Source organism: Budorcas taxicolor, chromosome 17 (genome assembly GCF_023091745.1).
Source record: "Budorcas taxicolor isolate Tak-1 chromosome 17, Takin1.1, whole genome shotgun sequence".
Taxonomy (NCBI): domain Eukaryota; kingdom Metazoa; phylum Chordata; class Mammalia; order Artiodactyla; family Bovidae; genus Budorcas; species Budorcas taxicolor.
In genome coordinates, this window is record NC_068926.1 from 68148605 (window position 1) to 68167486 (window position 18882).

An 18882-nucleotide genomic window follows, 5' to 3' on the forward strand; every position below is an offset into this window, starting at 1 on the left:
CCTCTCCAAAAACCCTGAAGTTGGCACAAAAACAACAGTAGTTGTTTAGTTTTCCCTATTTAAAAAGAGTGTCCAAGGGTCTCTTAGAGTTTGCAAATGGTTGGATTTATTAGTCTGGCCTTTTCCAGACACAAGTGACCAAACAATGAAAAAAATTAAAATAATTTGTTTTTTTTAATTTAAAAAACTCAACCTGAAGTAAATCAACTATGGGAACAAATCAAATTCCTGGTTGGTACCTCACTAAAGGGATAGTTGGATTCAGGTACTCATACAATAAGCTCAGTCATTCTACATCTCAGCTCTGCTTCTGTCTGTGATGACTTCATTCTCATACAGTTCTCCCCAGTGTCCCAGGCACTTCCCAGCTCACACCTCTACCAGGGTAGGGTGAATAATGGCCTCCAAAGGTGTTCTCATCCTAACTTCCCATAATTTATGAATGTGACTTTACCTATTCACAGCAGGAACTGTTTCCCAGAAGTTCCAGCCAAAGGCTTGGGTTTTCTTTCTTTAGGGCCCCTTTGAGTCACATGTATCTGCCTGAGCCTATCACAGCAAGACTGGCCAGAATGGACCATATGGAGCCCCTCTAGGAAGGGAGTGGGGTCAGCCCTGCCAGGACATGGGGGGGTGGGGCAGGTGGAAAAAGGGACCCCCCCTCTCCCTTCTGATTGCTCCTACTAATGCTGCCATCCCAGCTCCATTTGCTCATGTTTCAGTCCTGTGCCCACCTCCAGCTGGGTGGTCAGTGGGAGGAACTCTACCAGGGGAGAGGCCTCTAGGGACCCCTTTGGCTTCTTAGGTACCATCTCCCCCTCCCGCTATGAACTCATGGGATAGGGGAAAAGAATCCCCCCCTAAAGAAAAGTGGAGTATGAGGTCAAGAAGTGGAAGTGGATGCTTGGTATCCCCAGATCAGCAGCTGATGTCTCATTAGTGAGTATATGTTTCCTCTGGCTGCTGTAGCAAACTACCACAATCTCGGTGGTTTAAAACAGTACATATTTATTCTGTTAAGTGTGGAAGTCAGAAGTCTAAAATCAGTTTCATGTGACTAAAGTCAAGGTGTAAAGTAAAAGCAGTGGTTCCTTCAGGGGGTTCTGAGGAGAGAATCCATTGCTTTTGGTCAGCTGCTAGTGACTGCCTGTAGTCCATGGCTTGTGGCCTCTTCCTGTTTTCAAAGAATACCACTCCCTCTCTTCTGACTCTTGACTCTCCGTGTCCCTCTTAAAAGGAACACTGTGACAACACGGGCCCAGTTTGATAAAACAGGATAACCTTCCCATCTCAAGATCCTTCACTTAATCACACCTGCAAAATCTCTTTTGCCATGAAAAAGGAACATATTCATAAATTCTGCGGATTAGGATAAGAACATCTTTGGAGGCCATTACCCATGGTAGGTGTAATCAGAGAGTGCACTGAAAACAGAGACGGGCTGGTTGACTACCCCAAGAGGGAAAGATGCCCTAAGAAACCACAGCCTTCACATTAAGTATTCAAATGAGCTGAAACCCATCTAACTTGGCAATCTCTGCCTCATTCCTTTAAATACACAAACCACCTAAATCCCCATCTAGCCCTCAGCAACAGGCCAGCCAATCCTCAGAATGCCTACACACCCTTTTAATTTCCATTGCCAACCATCACCCTCACTGCCTGGGGCAACAGCTGTGTGCCCCTCACCCTCCCCTGGCTGGCTCAACAGCAGCATCCGAACCAAGGCACTCAACTCATGGCATGGTCAGCAAACTACAATGTGGCCTAGCATCAGTCAGCCAAAGTGACCAGAGAGGCAAATTCAGTGGGTCGGAAAGAGACAAAGAGGAGCCAGCCATTAGAACTGCCCAGGCTCCTGATGGCCTCCCAGGCCCAGCCCTCTGTAGGGCTGATACAAATCTCCTTTTCCATGAAGTAATTTGAATGGGCTTCTGTTCCTTGTCCCCAAGATGTCTCAACTTCCACAGATTATGGGGTTGTATCCATCCATCATGACTGAACATACCAGTATTCAAGATTTAGACACCAGCCTCACATGAGTTTTGTCTGTGAGTCTACATCCAACAAGGGACAGAGGAGATAGGGAACAAGATTTGAGTCAGGAAGCCCTGGGCTGGGTCCCAGTTCTGCCACTTCCTAGCTGTGTGACACTGAGTAAGTCACCTCACTTCTTCGGTCTGGGTTCCCCACTTATAACATGATGGTAATCAGAGGACCTAGCACATTGAATCACTAGACAAGACCAACCAAGGCAGGCACTTTACCTAGGGTCTTCTTGGTCATCATTGGGTCAATACGACAAGCACACATGCCTTTTTTACATTTCAAACACAGTCAGTGTTTCTGGTCTTTTTCCTATAATCAGGAAGTTTTTGATTTTCACAACTTATCTGGGTCTGTGGTTTTAGGGACCATGAGGGTGAGAATGGGACTCTAAAACCATGGGGGAATTCCCTGGTGGTCCGGAGGTTAGGATGTCATGATTCAACTGCAGAGGGGCACAGGTTTGATCGCTGTTCATGGAACTAAGATCCCGAAAGCTGTGCAGCCAAAAAAATAAAAATTGAATTAAAAAAATTAAAATAAAAATCACAAAAGTGGGCCATGCTATGGGCACCAAAGTACCAACTGTCTGGTAAAGACTCTGGCAACCAGCCATTTTCAACAAACCCCACCCTGATTTGCTGTGCCCCTCCCCCTGTAACTTTCTAAGGGGTCTTTAGAACTTGTACGCAGCTCACCCAGGGACGTATCCTCAGAAACACGTCTAGTTACAGCCAAAGTAGAAGCACCAGAAGTATACGTATCAAATACATACACACTAAAGGCATGTAGCTAAGAGCTGACCAACACGCAGAAGCACAAAGCCCAGGTTCCATCACATTTTGAATTGTGTATCAGTGGTTGTGGAAAAGCAGCTGTTCCCATAATGAAATACAAACTGTACAAAACATATTTAAAGAAAATGGCAGCAGAGGGGTTCAAGAAGGTACACTTCTTTCGTGGTCCACCAGTGTTCACGAGACAGCCGCGCACACAGCCAGGCGCTTCGTGGGGTCGGCATTCTCTGCTTCCCCTTCAAGAAGCCTCTTTCGACTTGTGGAAGGCTGCAAGTAAAGGAAAGGGAAGAGATGTTCAAAGAAAACCTCCGGCTTCGTCACAATTATCAGTTTCCCAATATGCTTCCAGTAATCTTGGAGCACTTCATGTGAACCTTCTAGGACCAAGAATACTGGTTGTCCTCATCGGCTCTGAACCCCTACCACACCCCTCCCCGACTCACACAGGTTTACCGGACTGACATTTCTCTCCCTTGGGGCCTCCAACCACTCAACGATGCGTATTGAAAGTAAGCTGCAGGGACTTCCCCTGGGGGTCCAGTGGTTAAGCATCCGTGCTTCCACTGCAGAGGGCACAGGTTCAATCCCTGGTTGGAGAACTAAGATCCTACATGCCATGTGGTGCAGTGAAAAAAAGAAAACAAGGAAACAAGCAGCATAACCAGCCTCCTCTTGGTTGTCTTCTCCTGACCCTTTCGTGTGTTTTCCCATTTACAGAATTGTGAGGGACCGACGGGAAAATGAATGTTACCGAAAGAAGGTAGGACAGAAAATGAACAGATATTAACATATATACAAAGAACTTCAGAGGAATAAGATTATAATCAGTAAGTCATCAATCACTCCTCCAAATTTTTAAATTTTCAACAAATGTAAATCTGAGCCTCTAATACAGTCTTCCAATGTGGCTCAGTGGTAAAGAATCCACCAGCAACACAGGGAACACTGGTTGGATCCCTGGGTCGGGATGATCAACTGGAGGGGGAAATGGCAACCCACTCCAGTATTCTTGCTGAAAATATCCCATGGGCAGAGGAGTCTGGTGGGCTACAGTCCACAGGATCACAAAGAGTCGGACGAGACTTAGCAACTGAGCACACACACAATCTTGCCTTACAAGAGACTTTTTGAATAATGACCCCCATCTCTGCTTCTCTAATTCATAAAACATATTCTTCATTAGTAAATCTTCTAAATGTATCAGAGCAGATCAAGCTGAAACAAAGTATCTACGACATTACTCCTTACAAAAAAATGTTAAGCAATTGGAGCTGAAAAGACTATTCAAGCTCTTCATCCTCTACTCATGGGCTCCTTAAACTTAGCCTACATTTAATGACCATCATCCAGAATACCTGGGCAGAGACCTGGGGCAGAGCCATCAACTTATCTTCTTCAGAAAGCAAGTTGTTAAATTTTCTCTTCATGTCCTCGTCCTGTGAAGAAATGGAAAACCTAAGTAGGCTGTGAATGTGGGAAAGAAAGCTCCTGAAAGGCAGGGCCAGGATGCTCCCAGAAACAGAGAAGTGGGCTAAGATGGGGTGAAGAGGAGAAAAAGGAACAGTCTAATCAGCAGTCAACACTCAGTCAACATGGGCTCAACCAAATCCACACACCCTAAGCGCTCCAGGTGGGTCAGAGAGAACCACAGACCCCAGTGGTCAAATACTTTTAGAACGAGCATCCCAGATCCTGAGAGATGGCAATCAGAAAGCCAGATACTGGGGTTGGCTCCATGCTGCTCCACACATCTTTCCAATAGGTGCCCCCTCCCACTGCCAACAATGAAGCCTGTTACCAGGGCCACCCTAACAAAGCAACCCTGCACCCTAGAAAATTCAGCAAGCAAGCACTGTACGAATTAACTCTGACGGCAAACCCACAATACCCCAGAGTTAATGAGAGGAAAAGGTGAACAGGTGCTTCCTGCTGCTAGAGATGGAAATGAGGGGTGGGGCAGGGCATGTAGACTCCCCTGCCCACCTCCCAAGATGCTCACTTCTGCAGGACTTAAGGATTTGCCAACCAGGAGAGGTGGCCTGGTGTAGCTTCCCCCTTCAGAAAGGTGAAATGCCACATGATTAGGAATGTGGACTCTGGGGCCAGCTGGAAGCTGAGCTCAGCCACTGCAAGTAGCACGTGCAGAATAGAGTCCCAGAGCAGCTCGTTTCCAAATCCCCATGTACCTTCCCATCCCAGCCCGCCCCCACCTCTCCCACTATGTATTGGCATACACAGTGCACCATGGGGGATGGGGGCGAGGAAGAACCAAGGAGGGAAGGCCTTCAACATTCAGTAATTTGACTGCAGAAAACTTAGTGCACAAGGATCAGTTTACCTGTTCTACATGTCAGTTCAGTTTAGTCGGTCAGTCGTGTCCAACTCTTTGGGACCCCATGGACTGCAGCAGGCCAGGCCTCCCTGTCCATCACCAACTCCAGGAGTTTACTCAAACTCATGTCCATTGAGTCGGTGACGCCATCCAATCATCTCATCCTCTACATTTAGCAGCTAGAATCACCTGCTTCCATCACTGTGTTTATTGAGCTACTCAGTGTAGCTCCCCACTGTCCAAGCACCAAGTTCATCCACACTCTCCTCTAGGATCTCACTTCTCAGGCAAGGCCACCCTCAAAGGTCCACCCCTTATTTCCTCCTATACCTGCTCACAGCCTCCACCGGGAATGCCCTCTGTGCCTTCCTGCCCACCCACCTCACCCACCTCCCTCTTTCACCCAGTGAACAGTTACGAGGACCCTTGGGTGCCAGGCACCGTAATAAGCACAGGGGCCTCTGTATCAGAGGGGCTCAATCAATGTCGAAAATGCTATTCGCCTGTCGTTATGGCAACTGAATTGTGATTGTTATGGCTGAATTGTGTCCCCTCCCCCTTTCCCCACTTACATGTTGAAGCCCAACCCCCAGTATTGTGACTATTTGGAGATAGGGCCTTTGCACAGATAATTAAGTTAAAATGGGTTTTAGCTTAAATATAAGACATGACACCATACAACTCCTAGAAGAGAATATGGGCAAAACACTCTCTGACATAAATCGTACTGATGTTTTCTTAGGTCAGTCTCCCAAAGCAATAGAAATTAAAGCAAAAATAAATGAACGTGACCTTATCAAACTTACAAGCTTCTGTACAGCAAAGGAAACCATGAACAGAATTGAAGGACAACCTATGAACTGGGAGAAAATATTTGCAAATGATGCGACAAGGGCTTAATTTCCAACACATACGAACAGCTCATACAATTCAATAACAACAACAACAACAACAAAAAAAAAAACTCAGTCAAAAAATGAGCAAAACACATATATATATTCCAAAGAAGACATACAGATGGCCAACAGGCACATCAAAAGATGCTCCATATGGCTAATTATTAGAGAAATGCAAATCAAAACTACAATGTGGTACCACCTCACACAGGTTAGAATACCCATCATTAAAAAGTCTATAAATAAGAAATGCTGGAGAGGGTGTGCAGAAAAGGGAACCCTCCAAAATTGTTGGCAGGAATATAAACTGGAGCAGCCACTATGGAAAATAGTGTGCAAGTTCCTCAGAAAACTAAAAATAGTTGCTATATGCTGCAACATTCCCACTCCTGGGCATATATCTGTAGAATTCAAGAATCCGCCTGCCAATGTGGGAGACGTAAGAGACTTGGGTTCGATCCCTGGGTCGGGAAGTTTCCCTGGAGTAGGAAATCGCAACCGGCTCCAGTATTCTTGCCTGGGAAATTCCATGGGCAGAGGAGTCTGGCAGGCTGTAGTCCATGGGGCCACAAACAGTCGGACACAACTGAGTGACTGTGCACACACATGTAATTCAAAAAGCTACAGGCATCCCTAAATTGGACACTGTTGATGACAAGAAAGAATGACAAGAGTCATATTCTTTGGACAAACAGTCCAGTGCCAGATCCACAAAACCATTTAGTTTCTTCAAAAATGTTGAATTTCCCAAAATAAAACCTTAACTGTCACTAACAGGTGATTTATGTGGGCAGTCGGCATCCTTGTCATCACTGAACGTTCACTCCACCTTTTGCTGGAAAAATAAAACATGGACAAAAGAGTATTCAAGTGAGACCCCTGTGGCAGGGCTGAACTTCACCTTTTCCTTGGCCATTAACAACAATTTTCTTTTGAGACAGAAAGTTAAAGAAAAATGGGCTACACTTGTTTGTACATTTTGGGTGGATGTAAATCCTATTCCCAGGCCTGACTGGCAAGCTCTGTTTTTTTCAAGACTAACAGCTCCTCCGCCTCCATATCTGGCCCCCAGGAGTTTCCCTATTAAGGCATATGAAAAGAGCCAAGAGGAATGTTTTTCTTTTTCATCAAAATTAAGTCCCCACATGCAAAGGCCCCCTTTGTTCCCAAATTCCTTTTCTCCAGGGTCCTGCAGTTTCAAATCTGTGTGGTCTATTAAGTGCTAAATCATCTGACAGGTTTTTTTTTGTTTTTTTTTTTTTGCTGGGTGGGGGAGGCAGGGTGGGGGGTCAGGGGGGACTGCTGTTTCCAGGGCAACATCCCAAACATATACATCTACTTTTTTTTTTTTTGGTAGGGATTTCTTGTTCTCAACCTGAGCTGGCCTGAGCTGAGGGTTGGAAGACAGAAAAAATAAGGACAGTCTTCCCAGAGCCCCAAAAGCACAGTGCTGAGACTGGATGGCCCCAGGAGTTCCTGGACTAGAAATTCCCAGAGTATCTGAGCATCCAGCTTAAGCAACCTGGTTAAGTCCCCCATCCATCCCCGCAAGTAACAGAGACCAACTGCAAGTTAACAGAAAGGAGTATGGCTGGCTGTGCTGAAAGGAACTCCACTTCGCAGACCTGGCATCCATCAGAGAGCCTGCCCAAGGTTGTAGTGAATTCTAAAACCAAAGACTAGCCCAGCAAAGGCACAAAGGACTTCCAACTCCAGTAGCTTGAATGAAGTCAATGCATAATCTAATGGGAGCCACAACCCCTAGCAGGGACACAGAGGTAATGCAGACTTGAAAGGCGCAGGTGACAATCTGCTAAGAGCATGCTTGCTCACCATGAACAGGAAGTAGGACCCCCTCATACCCAATCACTTGGGCTTAAGAAATAGCCAGGTTCTCCCCACGGGAGGCTGCTCCCCTCCTCCCACCCGTTTCCCTGATCTAAGGTTGAAGATGGCAAGAACGCAGCTCATCCCATATGTCTGAGTAAGGGGTTTGAGAGAAGAGAAAGACGCAGCTGGGGTGGAGGTTTGGAGCTACAACCACCTCTCAAAGGAACACAACTGAACTGCAGACTCGGAGAAGCCACACGGAACCAGGACAGGCCATAAGGAGAGCTTGTTCATCCAAGTCAAGCTGTAAAGGCTGCACACAAATGCAAGACATGCCCACACTCACACCCACAGACATAAATATGCACCTCCACCCACCTAAAGCTCAGTCTTGAAAAATGGCATTAGACCCAACCAAGCAAACGTATGTTTTCATCCTCTTCCCCATCTCAGGGACACAGTTCAGGGTTGCCTGGGTATTTCAGGCGGACAGCCACTGCCCCATACACACCTGAAGCCACGGGTGTCTTAAAGCCTCTTCTGTCGTAAAACGCGCCTTTGGATCCACTATCAACAACTTCTTGACAAGATCCAGAGCTAAAGCAGTAAGATAATTTGGCAAATCACAGTGAGAAGGATAAAAACATTAAATCAACAAAATGAGAGTGTGCCAGAATCACAGGCCAACATCCAGAAAGAGAAGAGAGGGGCTGAGGTCACAGTGAGTCAGCAGACAGAGCGGGCAGGGCCCCCTAGGCCTCCCCACTCTCGGTGTTTGTCCGAAGACTTTAGAACACCAGGAATGCCATGATGGTCCCCATGGCTCCCTGCTCAGATATCACAACTTAACTCTCTTTTCCTGCTCCCCTTACTGGACTCAAGTTCAAACTAATTAAAGCTGAACTTCCCCAGTTCTAAAACACTCAGGATGTTCAGCCAACTCTCTCTGAGACCCATGGAGTGATGGAGAGAGTTCCTCAGCCAGGGAGAGCTCTCTCCTAGGAATCGCAGGCTTGGCAGAAACAAAGCTGGACTGGCCAGCAACAAGTGGAGGCTGGCTGGATATTGCAACAGTATTATTCATCAGATGTTGACACTTAGCACAACCATCTGCGTTACATTGTTTGACAGTTAGTTTCGGCTTTCTACTTTTCCTTTTGAGAATTACAAAGTTACCCTTTTAAATTCTAAAACACAGAATAACAAGTTACATTTAGCTTTTGCTGTGCTTACTACTTCAAAGGAGACCTTGTGACTAAAAAGTTACCCATTATTTTGCACATTTAAATAGATACCAGGCACAGTGAGTATATTACACTTGCTGCTGCTGCTGGTAAGTCGCCTCAGTCGTGTCCGACTCTGTGCGACCCCATAGACGGCAGCCCACCAGGCTCCCCCGTCCCTGGGATTCTCCAGGCAAGAACATGGAGTGGGTTGCCATGTCCTTCTCCAATGCAGGAAAGTGAAAAGTGAAGTCGCACAGTCGTGTCCGATTCTTCACGACCCCGTGGACTGCAGCCCACCAGGCTCCTCCGTCCATGGGATTTGCCAGGCAAGAGTACTGGAGTGGGGTGCCATTGCCTTCTCCGATATTACACTTAACCCTCACAAAACCTCCTTAAAATAGAGGTGTATTGTGCCCTCTTTTACGAATAAACAAAAAGAAGACCCAGAGAGGTTAAGTAACTTGCCTAAGGTCACAAGGTAAGAAGTACCAGCCCCAGGACACAAGCCTACATCAGCCTGGCTCTAGAGCCCAAGTTCCCAATAACTTCCTTTGCCTCTAAAATGGTACAAAAACTAACAGAAAATAAGAACAGGATTGACAGGAGAAAACATCACAGAATTTGAAAATAAACTCCCATTGCAGCACACATACATTTAGCAAACCACAAATTCTGAACTCTTTCATATCCATACCCTTCTCTGAGACCTCTGCCCAGACTTCAGGAATGAAGTTGTATTTTCCACTGGTGATCTGATCCTTCAATGACACTTGAGTCTTATGCTCAGAGAAAGGTGGATACCCACTAAGGCTTCATATTGGTAGAGACAGAAAGGAAAAGAAATCAAGTGGCATTGTCAGTGGCATTCAGATGTATCAATTTTTTTTCAGCATAATGAAAAATCAGGTATTGCTTTAAATCAATGGTCCAAAAAAAGGTGACCTAAATTAAACACAAACTCTCTAACTGGACACATTTTTTATTTCACCTTAATACCACCAACCACAGTCTGAAGCGATAAAAACTTTTTCTTACCAAATGAAAAGAATAACTCCTAAACTCCAGCAGTCCACAGCACGGTTATATCCAGCAGTTCCAAAGGAATTGAGAACCTCCGGAGCCAGATAGGTGGGGGTACCACATAAGGTTCTCATCAGAGACGTCTCCCCCAAAATCTTGGACTGCCCAAAATCAGTAATCTAAAGTAAGGACAAAAGGGCATCTTTTAATGTCATGAAATAAAAAGTAACATAGTCTGCCAATTCAAAAAAGACATGAAGGTTACAATAGTTCCTAGCCTGATTCATGCCACTGTTAATCAGGAGTCTACACATTCTTGTCTTTGTAAGGTAATTTTTTAAAAATATTTTTATTTATTTGGCTGTTCTGAGTTTTAGCTGTGGCGTCTAGTTCCCTGACCAGGGATCAAACCCCGGGCCCCCTGCATTGGGAGAAGAGTCTTAGCCACTGGACCCCAGGAAAGCCCTGTAAGGTAATTTTAAATCCTCCAAGTTATTAAATTTTGCTTAAATAAAAATTCCCGAGCCAAGGAATTTTAAGGCTCAGGTTTTCTCCCAACTTAGATCTGTATTCTCTGTAACCTTACAAAAGGCTTATAACCCTTAACAGAGACTCTAGAAATCTAGTTATTCCTGATTTTTCTTAGACCCCAGTTTTTCAATGTTGGCTGTAAACGGAAATACTGAGGAGCTGGGGAAAAATACATCACCTGGGTGCCACCTACAGCAATTCTAAGGTGCAGGCTTGCTGTCGTGGTTGTTTTTTTTTTTCTTTTTTCTAAATCAACAGCGGATTCTCAAATGAAGCCAGGCTTGGGGAGTACTATCTTAAACAGAGGAAGGCAGGGGATGTGTTTCTCCCATCTAGACTCTTCCTTCCTCTCTCTGAAGATGAAAGTGGCTTGTACACATGGAGCTGAATAAGTGCTCATTTGCATCTTCACTGGAGCAATACTACCTGGCCGCTAAAAGAACTGCTAAGAATGGAAAGGTCAAATCCCCTCCCTTTTTATGCTCCCACTTTTTACTTGATGAATTCGAAAACAGTTTCTGAACAGAAATCTACTGGAGTGGCCCCATACAGAGCATAAATTTCTTACCTTTATAAGGCAGTCCTCCTTTGGAGATGACAGTAGAACATTCTCTGGCTTTAAGTCCCGATGTATAATGCCATTTTCATGAAGGTACTACACAGAGAGGACTGACCCTTAGATTTATGGAGCAGGCGCGTGAGACAGACACACACACATCTTACAGCTGGATGAAAGTATAACTCATGTTACGGCCACATTCTCTCCCAAATCAGAAAACCACTGGATAAGTGCACTACTATTTACAAATTTTCTTGCAAGAAAATCTTTAAAAAATAGAAAAATGAAAGAGGCCACTTATAACAGTATTTTATTTCACTCTTCAAGACAATAACTATTCCTTCATGTTAGCAGAAATAGAAGGTATCAGTTTCAATAATAAAAATGCAACAGGTGACATAAAACATTTGGGGACTATTTAAACTCTAAAAATTCTACCAAAATAGTGTATTTGTTGATTCCACTTCTGAGAATATTTTTAAAGGGACTCTATAAAGTACACATGTGTAAATTATCTGAACACCTAGAGTTAACATATTCCTTGATGCAAGATCAGTCTTTGAAAACTTGATGACTGAAATAGAATGGTTTCTAAACATCATAAATAGAATGATGTTTCTCTGTGTACTCATTTTTATATACCAAGTCATATTTCTTTAGGAAAAAAAGAATTTCCCACGTCCACTGAGTACTCAATTCACCTTAATATTCTTGGCATAAAGTTGGGAGCAAACCCAACTTTAAGGGCCTTCTCTGGTGACTCAGTTGGTAAAGAACCTGCCTGCAATGCAGGAGACCCGGGTTCAATCCCTGGGTCAGGAAGATCCCCTGGAGAAGGAAATGGCACCCCACTTCAGTATTCTTGCCTGGGAAATTCCATAGACAGAGGACCCTGACGGGCTACAGTCCATGGGGCCGCAGAAGTTGGACACAACTTAGCAACTAAACCACCACCACAAACCATGAAGAGAGTGAAACAGTGGTTAGACTGATAAGAGCAGATACTACAGGTTACATGTGATCTTAACCAAAAGGCCGAGAAGTGATGTTTGGCCGAAACCAACACAATTCTATAAAGCAATTATCCTTCAATTAAAAACTAAATTTAAAAAAATTAAAAACATAAAAATCACTGGTTAGGTGTTTATGGGCTTTAGGTTTCTCTGGATATCCCTCTGGCCTACAGCAAAATACCTCCAAAACACTTTCACTGGGAAAGTGACCTGGTGAAGCCCCCAGGCTGGGCGCCCAGGTAGATCAGCCCCTGGAAAATCTCCTTCCAGCTTCAGTGCAACAGCTGCTCCCAATCCCTGTGTTTCTTGCACAGAGGAACATTCTCAAGGGAAGAGACCTTGGCGGGAATCCCCACAACATCTGGGTTGAGAAAGGGTGATGTTCTTTGAAGCATGCAGGGTGCCACCAGCCATTCACCCCAACACCTGCCCCGAACACTGAAGAGGAGGCAGTACACGTGCCTGCCCGTGTGCCTGCTGCAGCACTGAAATACACACATCACCATGTGTACGTTCAACTCAGTTCAGTCGCTCAGTTGTGTCCAACTCTTTGCGACCCCATGGACTGCACACCAGGCCTCCCTGTCCATCACCAACTCCTGGAGTTTACTCAAACTCAAGTCCATCAAGTCGGTGATGCCATCCAACCATCTCATCCTCTGTTGTCCCCTGCCCCTCCAGCCTTCAATCTTTCCCAGCACCAGGGTCTTTTCAAATGAGTCAGCACTTTGCATCAGGTGGCCAAAGTATTGGAGTTTCAGCTTCAGCATCAGACCTTTCAATGAATATTCAGGACTGATTTCCTTTAGGATGGACTGGTTGGATACAGATAGCTAATGGAAAGTTGCTGTATAGCATAGCGGGGGTCAGCCTGGTGCTCTGGGACAACCTATATCAGGTGGGAGGGAGATTCAAGAGGGAGGGGACATGTGTATACCTATGGCTAATTCATGTTGATGTATAATAAACCAATACAACATTGTAAAGCAATTATCCTCCAATTAAAAATAAATAAATGGGAGGAAAAAAAAAAAACCAAGATGCTACAGAAGAAGGAAACTCCTAGCACTGTGCCACGGGGGAGTGATCCATCCTCACACCTGCCCAGTTGCCTCCTCACCCCTGCCCCAGAGGTAAGGGGGATTTCTACAAGGACCAGGCACAACAGAGATCCCTGCCCCCCATAAAAACCCCCTAGCTAAAGAGAAGCCATGTGGGACCGTGTGTTTATTTCTTTAACTTCCTTATTTCTTTTTTTCCTCTTAAACTTCACAGCAAGAACTTTCTCATCTGAGTCAAAGGGGTGGGGTGTTTTTGCCAAGAACAGAACAACCCAAACACAGACTCTGCTCTCTGGGTTTTTATCCCTGGTCCCTCATTTTCTGCCAACTCAGAGAGTAACTCACCTAAAAGAAAGTTGTCAAAAGCACCGAGGGCTTCTCTTACCTGCACGGCCAGGAGCATCTGGTAAAAATAGAGCTTGCATGTGGCTTCTTTCAGGCGTTTATGCCCCACCACCCTGTCGAACAGCTCTCCTCCTTCCATCCTGAAACACACAGGCGAAGCAGGGGGTTCATTCCTAGAGGGAAACTCACTTGGAGGGAAGATAACAACACAAACAGAACAAACTCATCAAGACAAGCAAAGTGGTTTATCTACTCTCGGCTCCCATCTGTCAAGGCAATGAGGTGATTAGCCACATACACAATAAAGACGTGTCCGTTGGAAACTGAGGAGCAAGGAAAGATAGAGAAAGAGAGTGGTGGGCATTGGACACGCTTGGGGAGCTTTCAGAAAATCTGATGCAGTAGATCGGAAGCAGACCCCAGGGGTCTGCATTTTTACTGTGCACCCAGGTGGTTCTGAGACTGGTGTAGGGGAGAAAGCAGGAGCCTAGGACCTGACAACTGGGTCTGAATTTCAGCTCCACCACCTCCCAGCTGTGGGACTTGGGGCGACTTATGCAACCTCTCTGAGCTTGTTTCTAAACCCCTTCAACAAATGGGGATAAAACCCCACCTACCCTGATGGCTGCTGTAAAAATTAAGAGATTAACTGCTATAGGTAAAGCACCCGGCACAGTGGAGATGCTTGGCCAGATTATTCAATCCCTCTGCAATTCAGTTCCCATTTCTGTAAAGTGGAGCTCAAGACAATAACTAACTCACCACTTCACTTATGTGACTGCCCTGGTGGCTCAGATGGTAAAAGTGTCTGCCTACAATGTGGGAGACTCAGGTTTGATCCCTGGGTCGGGAAGATCCCCTGGGATCTTCCAGGAAGATCTTCCAGGAAGGAAACGGCAACCCATTCCAGTATTCTTGCCTGGAAAACCCCAAGGACAGAGGAGACTGGTAGGCCCCAGTCCATGGGGTCGCAAAGAGTCGGACACGACTGAGCAACTTCACTACTACAACTCACCACTAACTTGTATATAACCTGGATAACAGTTATGCAGGTTACATGAGTCAATCCCAGTGAAGTGCTTACAGCAGGATTTGGCTCATATTAAGTGTTTCATTAGTATCAGTTACTGCTATTGTATTATTACTACTATTATTAAACAATTTCTTTAAATTTATCTGACTGAGCCAGGTCGTAGTTGCAGCACACAGGATCTTCAATCTTCATTGCAACATGTGGAATCTGGACTACCGGGGAAGTCCCAAACTGTTTTGAGATCCAGTCAAATAATAAATCTCCTATTTCATAGCAACAGATATTCTCTTAAGCACTCCAGGGGCCGTCCAGTCTCTCCTAGGGCTATGACTGGCCTGCTGTTTACTCTATAATCTTTATGGTCAGCCAGCACGGCCACTGTTGGCCACTCAGGAGTAAGGCCCAGCCTGTCTGCCATGATGGCCAGTCCCAGAAACACTGCACACTTCTGCAGAATGGACACCAAGGCAGGCCTCTTTCAGGAATGAGACAGTAAATGATTTTAATCATACCAAGTAAAGCTGCAAGTACACCAGCCCATGAAAGATACTCAGGTGTCACCCTGGTGCAATGATCCTGAGCAACAATGGCCACCCAGGATATTTCAGAGTAATGACATGCACCTGTGCTGGAGCAACACGCAGGCCACATGCTCTGCTGGAGGCCTTCCAGCCCTCAGAGCATTTGATCCTTATGACTGCGCAGGGAGCTATCATTATTACTTAACACTAGGAATATGAGACTCAGACAGGTGAAGTCAACTAACCCATGGGTAGACAGCTAGTCACCAGCAAAGTGGGCTTCAAACCCAGGCCTCAGATCCATCTGCCTTTGGAAACACTAGAATCATTTTTAAAATTTATACTAACCCCATGTGCTCGTTTTACGGGCCACCCCCCACATACATACGCTGAGGGTCCCCAGGATGAGAAATGCAGGCCAGCATTAGACCCTTTGGTGCTTTATAAGCATTTAAATGGAAACAAAAAAGTTTGCTACTTACAATTCCAAAACAATATAATAATCTTCGGCATCAAAAAAGTCTTTAATCTTGATGATACAAGGCTAAAAGGGGGAAAAGAGAAAAAATAGTTAAGAAGCTCTCCAAGAGGAAAAGTACAAGAGCAGAACTCAGGACACCCACCCAAGGTGTCAAGGAGGCCAAGACCAGGCATCCAGTCCTTGCCTCAGGACTCTCTGCAGTTCATGCAGGGGAGGAGCATGCATGTGTGCTCAGCCACTTCAGTCGAGTCTGACTCTCTCCAACCCCATGGACTATAGCCCACCAGGCTCCTCTGTCCATGGGACTCTCCAGGCAAGAACACTGGAGTGGGTTGCCATGCCCTCCTCCAGGGGATCTTCCTGATCCAGGGATCGAAGCTGCGTCTCTAAAGTCTCCTGCATTGGCAGGTGGGTTCTTTAACACTAGCGCCACCTGAGAAGCCCACAGGGGAGGAGACAGAACCCTAACTTAGCTGGCTCCTTCATGAGTACACACAATAAACTCTCTACCCCACCAAACTGACAAGGGAGCAGCTCATGCTTCACATTTAACGCTGGCACCAAGGGTGGAAGGCCAGTCTCTTCCCAGCCTTCCTCCTCCCTGTCCCAGAGCGCAGGGACTCAAGGACATCTAAGACACCTAGGACCCTGACAAGGAGCGCAAGGAAAGGAAGCCCAGGTGGGAGGCCCAGCCATGCTGCCACACAGCAGGGCTATTCAACTGAGGCAACTGGCACCACAGGGCAACCCATGAGACAAGAGGGCATTTTCTAAGGAAGAGGGCAATTCCAGTTTCAGAAGAACTCAAAAGCACGTATGTGTGGTAGAGGAGAGACACACACACACACACCTGTGCCTGATGGTCTGTGACCTCTGATCAATGCTGGGTGCATTTGCTAAAGAACCAGGGAGAATCGTATAGTACATTCAATGCATATAACACCCCTATTGTTTTTTCTAGTACAAAGGATCGACGCTAAAGCTAGTGGTCAGGGTAGATACAAGAAGTGGTGAGTATCAAGGACATACACTCCTACCCACCAGGGAAAAGGATTCTGGCTGTGTCAATTAAAAGGAAGAGAGTGGTATGATTTTTAGACTGTATTTATTTTTTCATCAAAACCTCGATTTTTATTGGTATATCTATTCACTTTAGATTTTTCAATTTTCAATTAAAAAAAGCAAACACCCACCAAAGTGATTTTCCTGCAAAGCACATTTCATCCCTTCCATTGCTGATTAAAATCCTCCAAGTGATACCTCCCCACAATGAACTGTTAGCGGTGAATGGACACCCCACCACCTCCCCCAGCACAGTGGATCTTGGAAACACAATGCCAAGTGGAAAGGGCAAGTCTTGAAACACTTTTGAGTATGAGGTAGATTCGACAGTATGATCAGATTTCTTCGTTCTTAAACTCATGGCAAGTTCAAAGGTGTTCATCCTACCAGTTCGCTTTACCACTTACATTTTACTTTACATGTGTCAAATATTATATAATCTTAAATTATTTTAAGGCAGAAAGGGAGAAGAGTGAGAGGAGGGAAGGAAGGAAGAAAATAAAAATCCTTCAGCACCTTGCAGCTGACAGGCTGCAATTCAACTTCTCAGCAGGGGTTACCAAGCCCTTCCAGACCCAGCCTCACCTCCTTCTGCCCATCCCAAATATCCTCCTCTCCTCCTCTCCAGGCCACAAAACTCCCTTTTCTCTCCCCATGTCACATCTTTGCTCACACTACCCTCCAGCCTGGTGATCCAGCCTTCTGGCCACACTTGGGCCTCAGGTATCAAGCCCCTTTAAATTTTTTTTTGTTTTTTGCACACCACATTCTGTAGCATGTGGGTCTTAGTTCCCCAACCAGAAACCAAACCTGTGTCCGCTGGATGGCAGATTCTTAAACACGGGACCACCAGGGAAGTCCCCCCACTTCCAGAGTTTGGATCCACACTTCCTGCAGTCGTACTAATCTGTGTGGCCCCACAAAGAAACTGACGCCCGACAAAAGTCTCTCACCAGGTACTGCATGGGCTAAGTCAATGAGCCAGTCTTATTTTTATCTTCCTAGGACCAACATTCAACAGAGCAGCTGGCACATGGGGGACACTCATACGCTGTCCAGTTTAATACCATCAACACCAATAACAGACACACCCACCCACTGAGGGTGGGTCCTGCTGGCCACATTTTGGTCATGGATTCTACAGCCATGGGGTCAGGCTGACAGCAAACCATTTCCACCTCTCCTTACCTGTGATCACTGTATACTTGGCTCTGCAGGGCAACCTGTTATTGTCACGATAATGGAAACACTAAATATGCACTGTAGTATTACATTAAGAGGAACAGAAAAGAGAGCTGAGGGACTTTCCTGGCGGTCCAGTGGTTAAGAGTTCATGCTTCAGGGGTGAGGGTTTGATCCTTGGCTAGGGAACTAAGATCTTACATGCCACTGATAAAAAATAAATAAAAAGAAACAGGAGAGCTAAAATTCTCTTATAACAGAAAGACAACAAGCTATTATTATTGATAAGCCAAGAGACAGCAGTTTATGCATTAATAAATCACGTAGAAATAATGGAGGTAAATTCTTTAAAAAAGCTGAAAAAACTTTAAATGCAGGGAAGGCGATTAGGAAAGAAGTAAAGCTGCTGTTTATAAACCTTTTAGCACCATCTGACTCTAGAATATACACCTGTGACATCTTTTTCTTTTGGCCACGAGGCACACGGGATCTCAGTTCCCTGACCAGAGATGGAACCCTCATCCCCTGCAGTGGAAGTGCAGTGTCTTAACCACTGTACCACCAGGGAAATCCGTAATAAAATGAAAGGGAAGCAGAGAGATGATATGGGATGGGAGGTGGAAGGGGGATTCAGGATTGGGAGCTCGTATACACCCGTGGTGGATTCACGTCAATGTATGGCAAAACCAATACAGTATTGTAAAGTAAAATAAAGTAAAAATAAAATTTAAAAAAATAATAATAATAAAATAAAATGAAAGGGAAGGCAGAAGAAAAGACACACACATGGAAAAGGAATGAGAGGAAGGACTGGGAACTGCTCGGTCTGTTTGGCCAGTGCCACTCTGGGAACGGGGTGGGGGCGGCCAGCCACTGACAGAGCACGCAAAGCCACCACTAGACGAAGCCGGCATGGACTGTCTCCAGGCCCCACCAGCTCTAGAGCC

General features: G+C 45.5%; 1 protein-coding gene across 1 annotated transcript in view; it reads right to left on the reverse strand.

Annotated features, from left to right (window-relative positions):
• Positions 1–3000: 3000 nt before the first annotated feature.
• CHEK2 (checkpoint kinase 2) overlaps positions 3001–18882 on the reverse strand; it is a 32918-nt gene continuing 17036 nt past the window's right edge. Inside the window, exons 8-15 of the mRNA XM_052654845.1 lie at positions 15693–15754; positions 13697–13796; positions 11247–11333; positions 10163–10326; positions 9822–9937; positions 8413–8498; positions 4199–4279; positions 3001–3110 (exon numbers count right to left, since the gene is read on the reverse strand). Coding sequence (XP_052510805.1) covers positions 3021–3110; positions 4199–4279; positions 8413–8498; positions 9822–9937; positions 10163–10326; positions 11247–11333; positions 13697–13796; positions 15693–15754 — 786 coding nt within the window. The 3' untranslated portion in view covers positions 3001–3020. The remainder of the gene's footprint in view (positions 3111–4198; positions 4280–8412; positions 8499–9821; positions 9938–10162; positions 10327–11246; positions 11334–13696; positions 13797–15692; positions 15755–18882) is intronic.